The sequence below is a fragment of the Anas acuta genome, chromosome 1 (assembly GCF_963932015.1).
Source record: "Anas acuta chromosome 1, bAnaAcu1.1, whole genome shotgun sequence".
In the NCBI taxonomy this organism is placed as follows: Eukaryota; Metazoa; Chordata; class Aves; order Anseriformes; family Anatidae; genus Anas; species Anas acuta.
This window is the reverse complement of record NC_088979.1, coordinates 81,055,258-81,067,501: the sequence shown is the minus strand read 5'-3', so window position 1 is coordinate 81,067,501 and position 12,244 is coordinate 81,055,258. Positions and strand designations below refer to the sequence as shown.

The 12,244-nt window shown below is 41.6% G+C and overlaps 1 protein-coding gene across 1 annotated transcript in view; it reads right to left on the bottom strand.

Annotated features, from left to right (window-relative positions):
- Positions 1 to 12,244, bottom strand: part of ABCG1 (ATP binding cassette subfamily G member 1) — a 54,799-nt gene that overhangs the window by 21,590 nt on the left and 20,965 nt on the right. Inside the window, exon 3 of the mRNA XM_068684826.1 lies at positions 199 to 316. Coding sequence (XP_068540927.1) covers positions 199 to 316 — 118 coding nt within the window. The remainder of the gene's footprint in view (positions 1 to 198; positions 317 to 12,244) is intronic.

The following is a 12,244-nucleotide window of genomic DNA, read 5'->3' as shown; positions in this document are numbered from 1 at the left end:
TCTTGAACCTGCCTTGTTAATAGAAAAATCACAAGTTTCTGGAAAAACAGAAAAAATATAAGCAATAAGAATCTAATTAAAAATCTGTGAAATACTTATTTTCCACAAACACTGGCTAAGATTTCTTCTGCTGATGTCTCCAAGGCATCCACCAGGCTAGCTGATCCTTATCTTACTTGGGATTTTCACGCTACTGACCTGTATCCTGCCAGAATGTTCATGAGTGTTGACTTCCCAGCTCCCGAAGGACCCATAATGGCAACAAGTTCTCCACTGCTGAACTTCCCTGAAATTCCTTTCAAAAGGGTCTTATAACCTGAAAGAAGAAGGAAGAAAAGTTCACTGAATCCTCTCATACTCATGTCTGGTGGACAGTATAAGTTTAATTCTGCTAAAAAATTACAGCAATTAGGCATTAGTGGGTATGTACTGAGAGGCTGATATTAGGATCAGCACATTGCAATAACTACTGAAAGCCAAATTCTGGGTGAGAGCGGCAGCCTCTTCCCACTACACAAGTAGTATGATGGGATCACAGGAATTCATTTATAAGCACACACACTCTTCATTCACAATAGGAAATTTTTCAGACAGGGATAAGCCTTGCTTACATTTTCTAATTGCCTTCTCAGAGTATTTTAGGATGCTTGTGTCTCCGTTACAAAACAGAATACTCCACAGCTAATGTAACTCCACAGGCTTGGAGCAGAGCATCCTCCAACCACAGCAACTTCAACACCAAAACTCTGTCCTCTCACCAAAACGCTTTAGAAGATCAAGCCACAATAATCATGCTCTCAGGCAAAGCTGTTCTGGAAAAACCACAACACAAACTTCAAACATCTCACTTTACTCCTGAAAGTGACCTTTGTCAACCAACCTTCATTTAAAAGCCCCAAACTCCACATTTCTGCAGGCATACACAAACTGGACTCCCATGACAATTGCAGATTCAGAGTTAGCTGCATCCAGTTTTTCTTGCACGATGCACGATTTGAGGCATACTACACCCTAACACGTCAGCTCTCCTGTGCTGGAAGTCAAGATCCCTGCTGCACAATTTCTCACTGCTGCGGAGAGGCATTTTACTGAAACAGGGAATCTGTACAGATAAAAGCTTACTACATTTTTTGGCAAGCAAAACAAGCAACAGGTTGCCATTTAGTTAGCTGACATCTAAAAAAACTCAAGTGCAGTAATAATGAGATTGTTGCTTGCCAAACATCTCTGGTTAATTGGATTTTCATTACGATCTGTAATAATGATTCACAAATTTGTCCTCTCCACTTATGATTTAGAGAAAGTCTTTTTCCTTTAGTGATTTCTGGAGGATTAATGGGGTAATGAGTGGGTGAGGAGGGTGGAGAGAGCCCTGACCTGCATTTAAACTTTTCAGAATTGTTTTCCCCTTTATTTGCTTGCTTGTTTCACTTAAAAGACCAACGCTTTTAATTAAACTAATCATAAAAAAATGATGAGTAAGATGTCAAAAAACAATCTTGCTGTATGTTGAAAATGTTTCTGTAATTAAGTCATGTCAAAAATGGAAGGGTGGAAGACGCATTCACGCGCAGTGCTGGGATTCAGCAATCCTTTTTGCCACAGTGGTGCATACTCAGGAAGCATTTATATTCCACAGGTAAACAATCCCAGCGCTGTGATTATCATTAGCACAGGTTGTAGCTGGAACATTGAAAGGCTGTAAAAAATCACCTTGTCTGCAAGCTCCTGGACAATGAATGATGGATTGTCTTCTTCTGATCTCTCTCTTCCTAACTCCATCACTTCTTGTTTTCCTTTCATCCCCACTTAGCATTCTCCTTAAATGTTCTTCTTTATTCTCTGGTCACATACTTGCAATGCCAGAGAGCAAGCTTTTACATCAAGAACATGAATGCTGTGCTGCCATGGGATCCCCAAAATCCAAATCCAATACTTTCCTCTCAGCATTCCCCAGCCCAGGGGGAAAGCAGTGGACACAAAAATAAACCATAACCAATAACAAAAAAACAAATGACCAAATGTATCAAAACAATGGTTTTCTCAAGTGTCATCTTTCTTAATTAAAACATTAATTCTTCAGTCTAAAATTTTGTCCTGGACCTGAATGAAACAATGCTTTTGAAGCTACTGAGATATCCCAGGTATGAAAACAGTGGTGTATTCACATTGCCTGCTGATGGGGCAAGTCCTAAGAACAAAAGCACAAAAGACTCTGTCAAAAGGAACATCTGTTTAAAGAAACAAGTCCATGGCACCCTAACGAGGTCTAACAACCTCATTCCTCATGCCAACGTCTTGGCAACTGAGATTTGAGGGAAAAGGACAAGGAAGAGCTCAGACCTTTCAAACATGACAATATTTACTAAATGGGATCTACAGAAATAAAGTCCTTCACACTATCCCTTAAGTCCAGTGAGAATCAGCTACCTCCCAAGCCTATTAAATTTGTAAGGGGCCCAAGCATTAGACGTTACCAGCACTTGCTTGCATTATGCACACACCCACCACACACAGATGATATGCAGCTGGGAATCTCTTGCTCACGTTGGTCAAAAGCTGGACTGTTACTAACTTCCACTGGGACAGGATTTTCTTCACTGGATCCCATGTGTAGTGTGTAGGGTAAACTATTCACTGGTATCTGTCTCTGTTTTCTGTCTGCCCCACAAAGCAGTTCAAAACTCACATTCACATAATCCTCTGTTACAACCACTACTATTGTATGGCCTTGTTCTGACCCAGATTACCACGGGAAAGCATTCTTGTAGGACATCTGTAGTAGCTCATCATGAGGGCTAAGAGCAGGCCAGCAAATATTGCACGAATTTACAGGGGACCATAAAGAATGTGTACAGCCATGAACAGTGAGGGAGATATAACCTAAAACACACACTCATCATCCAAAAACATGTATCAACATATGCGCCTTTTCCTAAAATTAAAGACTTCCCTCTCGCAATACGACTGTGAGATTTAAAATTACATCCATGAAAGTCACTTTTCCAAACAATACTTCACAAATGACAATCAGTCTACCTTTAATTATATTATTTTCCCCCCTCGTCACCTGCATTTGTTTCTGCCCATCTGTTGGGGGTTTCTATTTTAAATATCTTGCACGCAATGCTTAAATCAGAACGGGACACATCTCTGAAACTCCTTTGTGAAACAGTTAAGAAGAAGAAGAAGAAGAAAAAATAATTTTAGATGAAAATCCCAATCACTGGCATTCTAAATTGCTCTCATCTCAAAGCTTTCTCTTCTTTTGACCGGACACGCATAAGAAGCCTTTCTATTACAAAGGTTAATTTAGCAACCCCCCCCAAACATTTCACATTGTAGCAGTAGTGTGGTGCCCGGTATAATCCTTTGTCAAGAATTAAAGGCCATAAGAAACTACAGCCTTCTCTTTCAGAATATTGAGGCTAATCTGCAACTGAATCAGTTGACCTAAAACTTCTATATTGGGCCACATGTCTTTCACGAGAAACAGATTATGCATTTGAAGGAGATTGTATTCTTAAAGCACGGGGACTGTTTTATATCCCTTTGCTATATATTAGCAATTTCTGGCCACCTTCAGTCCCGGTTTACCTGGTCCAGCTCATTTTCCAATGTCCCCTCCCAGAGTTACCGTGACCTCACCCTTAAAATATATTTAGGGTCCTATGCCCATGAGAATTTGAATACCGGTTTTCAAGAACTACTTCAATTGAATATTAACAAACCATCACTAACCAGAACAACTGCTTAGCAACTTCCTCAATCCAATCCACTAAAAAAAAAGGATATGAAAAATTAGGAATCAAACCTGAAACAGAAAATGCAGGTAATGCGCAATATTTTGGTCTTAATTTCACCCAACATTAAATTCCAGAGTCCAACTGCTTCTCCTGAGAAAGGACCGTGGTTTATTTCTGTGTCGGGATTTCCCACGGAAAGCAAACCCCGAGCTCCGTGACACTGGAGCCAATTCAGAGCCAGGAGCACATGACTGGCCTGAACAGATGCCTATTCAAGAGGTGGATTTCCCTCGCTGGGTGATTGCAGCACAAAGCCCACAGCAGCCCCTTGTTCGATGAACTGATCTAGGGTGACCTTTTTATTTGATAAAGACACCAGGGGAGCTCTTGCTGCTTAACTCACCGAAATTTCTGCTAATGGATTCAACAGTGGAGACGTTATGTTGACGGTTTAATCTGCATCCTTGTGGATTCTACGAGGAATTCTGGAGAGATTTAGTTGCTATCATTTTCCAAAAATTATGATTAATCTTGAAGAGAAGCAAGCCTCCTCCTCCCCATGCTTAGGATAGGAGCACATGCTTAAGAATGTGTCTGAATCAGTAAAAAAAAAAATAAAATGTAACTAGAACTCCTACCCTTACAGTGAATATCCTCAGGTAAATACTACCTCTAGGTTTTTGATTAAAATGCTTCATTCATTTGCATTTCATTACCAGTAATATACTCATCTGGTATTTGGAGAAATGTCACAGACTCCTCGAAGTTTCTAGGCATCTTGGCCTAATTCTGCAGCCATCAATAGGCACACAGAGCCCGCCTCAGCTCCCAGTGGGCCCAGCAGGATTTCCCTGCTTGCTGCAATTAGAGCAGGATTTGTCCTTCGCAATACGCCTGAACTGGTTCTCTTTCAAAACACGCTCTTCTGAAGGCAGGAAATAGCTGTTGATGCCTGAAATTACTCAAAGGTTTCACAGAAAATTTACTGTTGCAAATAAGGAAGGTGGGAAATTTCAACTCAGAGAGCTCAAATGTGGCAAAATTAGAAAACACTGAAAATCAAGCTACAAAATAAGCAGCACTGGGCACTTAAAAGTCAGCCAAAGTCATCACAGCCTGCTCAGTCCATACTTCCTACCTGCAGCAAAGTAAAAAGAAGTGCACTATTTTATTCGAATACCAGGACTGTATTTCTACGTCTTTTTGTGCTGCTTTTTTGGATGAGATGCGATTACTACTGCTCAGAAACATCCAGCTGGAAATACAGAAGACACTTCTGGCAAGTCCTGTATTACTATCCTGACTTATTTCAATACCTTCAACAAGCAACAGACTTTTAAAACAGCTATTTACATACACGAATCTGTTCATTTACGCTGCCATCAATACAACGATTTGTTAAATCGTGAGCAGAAACCTCCGAAGTTTCTTGTCACTCTATACTGTCCCTGTTGCATTGAAGAAACACCACTGCCTTTTGCTATTCTAAAATTCAGGTTTAATTTTCATTTTGTTCTTAATTAATTAATTAATAATAAAAACACACAAAAACAATGCTATGGTGAAGCCCAGGGGATTCTCCAACACAAAACCTGAATAAGGGAAAGTGGTATCAAGACCCCACATCCACATCTTTCCCCTTGAGGCAGCAGTAAGGAGTCCTCCTATTAGGAAAGATGCTCCTAGCAGAACCACAACGTTGCTGCTGTCCCTCAGGCCCATCACACCCACACACTGATGGCTGAAGACCACTCACTGCCTGGATTAGCTCCTGAGGAACAACACAACAGGCAAAACAGATCCTGTATCTCATGTTAAAGGGAAAGTCAGTGATGTGTATGAGAGAAGGAGCTTGCCGAATTCCATCCAGGAAAACATCCTCATGATATCTTGCAAATATTTCATTTGCAAATTCTTTAGATTTGCAGCAGAAAACTGAACAGCTGGGGAATGCTGGCAGATACTCTACAGAGAAGCACGAGATGAGACACACACAGAGGAAACAGTCCAAGGTCAGATATATACTAAAGACATTTGGAGATATATTAGAGCATCATCTATGAGACATAATTCTTTATCATTTTTACACCAGAAAAAAAAGTCTATTCCATACACCTGGGTGTAGATATAGCAACAAAAACTCCCTCCCAATCCTTTGCAAACTGTTATTCATGTCCTGTGTTTCTCAGTCCTTGTTCCCACTCCAGAGAGGAAGCCAATACATAGTGGCAAAACATTTACATGCATCACAGCAAAACATCCACATGTTTCCTGATAGAGGCTATGCCAATCCACGTCATCTAACAGTTTTATCCCTGCAGGGCAAGGGTATGCAAATAGTGGCAGCGCAGAGATTCCCATGGAGCTGTTTAGAGGAAGCTCTGCTGAATCGCTGCATCCCATGCACTGTAACTCATTCTCCCAGTGCTTGATTTCTTCTGCATCACCCTGCCCTAAGTGAAAATAAACCCCATAAGTGAGTATGTGCTTACAGAAGACCAGCAGGCTGCAGCTGCAGAGCGCTGAAGTCAGTGACAGTGAATATCTTCAGCTTAGTGTGTCATGACCATATTTTAAAGGTGAATGCGTGCATACACTTGAACATGAAAAGAGATGCAGGTTGCTCTTCTTTGCATATAAATAACCTAATTGTACATGTAAATTAGCTCTTGATGATTTACCCTCCTCCAGCTACCCGGTTTGTGTATGTAAACATGAGGGCTGTAAATAGGCCGGGAGATGCACAGACTGACTCGCAGCCATCGCAAGGCGGTGGCCAGGTTCTGGGCTTTGGCTGTTCGGAGCATGGAGATTCAGGAGCAGCTCACAACAACAGAGGATGCTGCTGCTCAAGAAGGGGGTCAGCGTCCTTCTGCCCTCTCCCCACCTTCTTATCACTTCCCCAGCTGGCACAACCAGCGAGAAGAGCAAGCCCATCCACCTGGAAACCACTCCAAGGAAATTAAGGAGGGCTTGCTCTCAGCTGCATGGGCTATCCTGGTAAGGATAGAGTTTGTCAAGGTTTAGGTTCTCAGATGAGGAATTCATCTGTATCAATTGATATTATTTGAATAACTTGAACCTGAAAAACCTTTCGATAGGGATTATTTTAATAGGTATTTCTTTCCCAAGCTCCCCACTGGGCTCAAACGGGCTTAAGTCAAAGTCGATTACAAGCTCCAATACGTGGGAAGAAAACCAGGGATCTTTTAACTTCCAGGAAACACATGAGATAGCAGGAGCCTTCCTGAGAATCAGAGTGAAAAAATACACTGCTACAATAATAGGACCTTTCCTAATTATATATTGGCCCAAACTGTACCTCAGTAAAATCTGGGGGGAAAAGTCACACTACAAACAATAAATATGCTTAAGGTAACTGAAACCTAGATGTAAATCCACAGGTTCATAGGCTCAACCATCGTTTGCATATTAGTAGTGGATAACCCTTTTTATGAATCATTTTTGCACTTCAAAATCCATACATCCGTATATTTATATTCCACTCACACCTATCCCGGGGACGCAGAACAATGGGACTTGCCATTGTCTAAGCTCTGAGCTCTGCTTTACCACAATTAATGGAATTTACAATTGTAATGCGTTCTTGTGCCCTGCCTCAGAGGAACGACCTTCGTTATGTAAATGCCTGTGAAACAGCAAGGCAGGCACCTAAGCATCAGGATGGGGAAGGCAGAAAAGCCAAGCAAGTGCTTGAAGTAATCAGATCAAATGCTTTTGTCCTTTCCAACTCAAAAAGGAGGAATCTATTCCATTCAACCTAGGAGTATGTCTTTCGTGCTTCACCAAAAAGCAAGAAGAAAATCCACTGGGTAGCAAATCTCTTTGTGGTAGACTAAACTGCATTTCTTAATGTAGCTGAAAGGTATCGCTCTTGATCCACAGCCCATTTCCCACTTAGTGATCACGGGACTGATTATTCATAACTCAGACGGAGAGCTTAGCCCACGCTTACGGCCAATCTCATAGAGTTCATTTTACCTCATTACGTGCACCTAGAAGCTTGACACCTAACCTAAGTTAATTGTTCAGGGCTCACTTACTGCCAATAAAGAGAGACAGGCACCTCTCTAATTAATTCCACCTATTTTGCATTCGTGTTCAGGGAAGGGTTAAGAGAGCCTCTTTCTCTCACCTATAGTGTACAGTGAGAGCTCAGGCCACAGCTTGCACTGGACACTTCATCTCTAGATGCTGCGACAAGCCTCATCCTTTGTCAACAAAGCCTTGGCTGATTTCAGTATCAGTCACAAACAACATGGTTACAAAGCCTTTTTCTGTATTTCTTAAATGTCAGTCTGATCATAGTACTCCATTTGCTTGCACGATTGCAGTAATAAAACGCACAAATTGCACATTTAAAATCTTGTAGTTGGCTTGGCACTCCAAGATGCTTCCTACAAACAGATCAAGGAGGGCATCCTGCCCATCTTCAGGAAGTACAAATGTAACAGCCACAGTGCTTTTACTTTATCATTAGTATTTAGCACTTATTTCTCACTCTGACAACCGCAGGCAGTTCAAACCTCTAAGAGATTTTTGCTTTGAGCTATAAAAGCTGAAGAATACATCACTTTCTTGGTAGCACTCAGTTCACACTTAACCAGAACACCTCAAAGCCTGAAAACTCCATTTCAGCTTTGGGAGGTCAGATCTTAAACAAAAGCTAAACATTGAGAACCAACTTTTAAAGCAGCTTTTGAATTCTGCCTGTGTGGGTGCCTATGATTTGATTTCTAAGTGCTAGCGCTAGTGCCTGACACTTCCTATGTGCTAAATGCATCAGCTAACTTCCTCCTGTACAAAATCAGTAAAGCATGCGGTAGATTGGAGCCTGAGAGATTAGGAATCCCCAAACCAAGATTTAGGACATGAAATCCCTAGTTACCCTAGGCAATGCTGTGTAATAAAAGAGACCGTGTTGACGAGAAGACGGTAATCTAGATGAGAAACCGAATTTCAGCAGAGGGAGAATCTTAAATCAAAGTCCAGATTAAAAAAAAATAATAATATCTGAGGAGACCATTTAATTTTATTGTTCTTTCAGATCCCTGGACTAGATATTAAGCTTATGCAAGACATTGGATCTGACAGTCCACATTGTTTAGTCAAATAAAAAGATCCCTGACTAAGTAAAGATTTCTCCCTTTTGAAAGTTCAAAATAAGGACTGTGTGCACCGTGCTCTTTCTGTACTATGCAGGCTGCTCATCACATGATTCCAGTATCTGAATATTGTTTTTCTTCAGAGTAACTAATTAGATATGACAGTCTGTTAGGCTGCAAGCTCTGCAACCCTCTAATTTTGGGTCTGAAGGTTTCACAGACTATACAGCCTCACTTACCTTGTCTGGCCGTATCACATCTCCTGGCCGGGCGGTGTTTCGCTGTGAACACGAGGAGTTTCCTGCACACAGAACCCCTACCACCAAATAACCCGAGACTGAAGAGCTTGCAGGTGGACACAGTTTACAGACTTCCTTGGAACATCCCATTCCCCCAGCAGTGCAGAGGAACTTAATGGGAAGCAGAAGCATCGTGGGCATGCTTCTTTGCTCCTTCAGTGATCGATCAGACCTCCCCACCTTGCTGTGAGATGAATGGGTTTTGTTTCAGCCCCCGTTAAGTCTACACTCCTTACAGCTATGACCAGGAAGAGCTGTAGTATTTAAGAAACCTATCAATGCGGTAGGAGACCTAGGTGAATATTTGACATCTTTCTTGTTAAAGAAACACCTCATACAGAGTGACACTAATCCCAGCGGAACAGCTGCTCTGAGCCACTCGTTTTATTCACTGAGACCAAACATCAAATCCGTCTGCTTCTATGAAGAGCAGAATAAGACACACGACACCTTCCTTACTTCTCTTCCTAAGCAGTCCTTCCAGGGTATTATAACACCTTTTTGGTCCGCTCACAAGGAAGTCCAAGAAAGGCCAGAATGAGGTTTAGTGAGGAAGACAGCAGGCAGTCTCCGGATACCCAGGGAGCTCAGAGAAGCAAACCATTTTTGCATAGCTCCCTTCAGCCTGCTCTATAACAAGGTTACAGCCTGCCACCGAGTTCTACAGGATGCTTACGATGATATATGGGTACTCATTTTAATCAGATATGTCCACGCCAAGATTTGGTTCTTGTCTGTCTCCTTGCTGAACGTTTCTGTTTGAGAGAGTTAAAGCTGTTTGTCTTTCGTAGGCATGCACACGAAGCCATATGCCTGCAACTGAGGATAGGGAATGACAATTAAATGGGTCAATGAACGAAAGTAACCTTCGACTGTGAATGCAAATAAATCTGTACTTGCAATGAGACATGATGGCTTCAGAAGCAGTATTTACATGTTGAAGCATTTGGAGATCTGGGGCATAGCTTGTGCTTTGCCGGCAAAGAAAATTGCTACCCTAATTTATCTTCAACCCTTAGGAAACATGAAAGGGGGAAAAAAAAACATGTATGAGTGACGCACAGCTTTGTCTTTCTTCTGAATCTATTGGAAATATCTTTTCAAAGCAATATCCATAGCCCAATCCTTGTTTGATAATTGCTTTTTGCTGCCGTTTCTTAATTTCTTTTGTTTCTGTTACTTAAATGCGCAAGAAAGGTCTTTCCTTACAAAAGAAGAGCCAACACAATTTGAAATGAAAGGCTGACACATTCTCTCGAATGACAAACTGAAGTCACGAGCCTGATGCATACATTTAGAGATGAAAGCTGTTTACGTATGCCAGTCAGGCAAAAAGCAATTTCCTCATAATTGCAGTACCTTTATACCTCAAAGTACAAATAGTATTATTCACAGTCTTACAAACAGATAAAACCAGAACTCTCCCCAACATCCCCTCCCTTTACAAAAAAAATCTTCAAGCAGGAGATATTCTAAAATAGCCCAGCAGCTGTTAACAACCAAACTGCCCCATCTGCCACTGTTTCAAAGTGCAGATGCAGCTGGGTCACTCTGTAGTGGGAGTCAGAAAACCTTCCTCCCTCAGAGAGGACTTCTTTGGGTCTTCTAATGTTGGTGTTCAGAATAGCCATGCACTTCACTTCTGTTCTCTCCCATCTTCTTTCCAGCCTCTCCCCACCCACATGCGTGCACAAAGCAAGAAGGAAATAAGGGAGAAGTAAAACTCTGGCTCTCTCCTCCTACCTACATTTGTGTAAGGGCTACAGAACTAGGCTCTGGAGCTTTTCAGAGCTACAGAAGAAAGAGCAGAAGTTACACAGCACCTCTTTCCTCCATGCTGGGTCTGATGGTAATGTCTAGTCTGAAGAGCTTGGATGTGCAAAAACAAGTTTTTTCCTAAGAAGCTGTTCATTGCAAACAGCTTTATCACAAACTCTAGGTTAAATTGGTATCTGAGGGGATGTCTTCTGCAAATTGCATAGCGAGTACCTTTTGAAACACACTCAGAGGTTAAATATCAGAGGTGTTTTTAAAGAAAACTTTAAACTCAGGTATTAAGACTTTAATTGCAATACGTACACTCAGGAGCAGTGTACAGACAGAAACGTCAACAATTGGCCTCCAAAACTGGAGAGAAGCTCAGTGAACAAGAACAGGAGTCACATGCAGAAGAACCGCTGAGGCTGAGGAAGCTGCTGTGGTGGTGGGATATCTCCTGGTGGCCAGCCCCATGGCTGGCTGGAGCAGTTATTTGGGGAGATCCTTCTTTTTAGTAACAGTCACGCTGATCCTGCCCTTCTTCTCCTCGATGCTTTCATGAAACAGAAGCACAGGGTAACAGATTTACTTCATTCTAGCACACATCAAGTGTCAGATCTAAACTATGAACCTCAATGCTAAAACAAGGGAAGACCTGAAAGGTGTATGGAAATAAACCCTGGGTTAGCCCCAGTTCTTGCATTTTACTTAAAACAACTGTGTTTTTCTCCCTCGTCTTGAATATTTACTCTAATGAAGTTGCTCGAATTAAAATACTTTTTGTTGTCAGCAAACTAACTATAAAATCCTCTAAACACCGCTGAACTAATTAGCATCTTCTGTGGCATGTCAGAGCTGAATACGTTGCAAAGAGAGCCCAACTACATAGGGCATGGCTGCTTCTGGAATGAAAACAAGTTGGAATAAGCGGTTTTCAGGAGGCTGATTTCTGCTTTTTCTGCAACTGGGAACTGGAGAAGTTGGCAGCCTTGTGGGGACAGGCATCCATTGAGCCACCATGAAGTACTCAATTTCCATCTGTTTGAAAAAGCTCCGGTTGACCTACATTTTATGTTATGGATTAGCTGAAGCTTATGGAGTAACATAGACAAAGCTTGACTCTTGCTGCTAATCATATTTCCTAAGCAATTAAATATTTTGCCAGTCAGATGGCCCATGTAAAGAGGAGAGTTTTCAAGAGGAAAACTTTTTAGCATGTCACACACAAAACAGAAATGTTCACTAGACAGATGCACTCAGACTGCAATATAAATATCAAGCTGATTAACTTTTCCTTAGCATGCGAAGACAATTC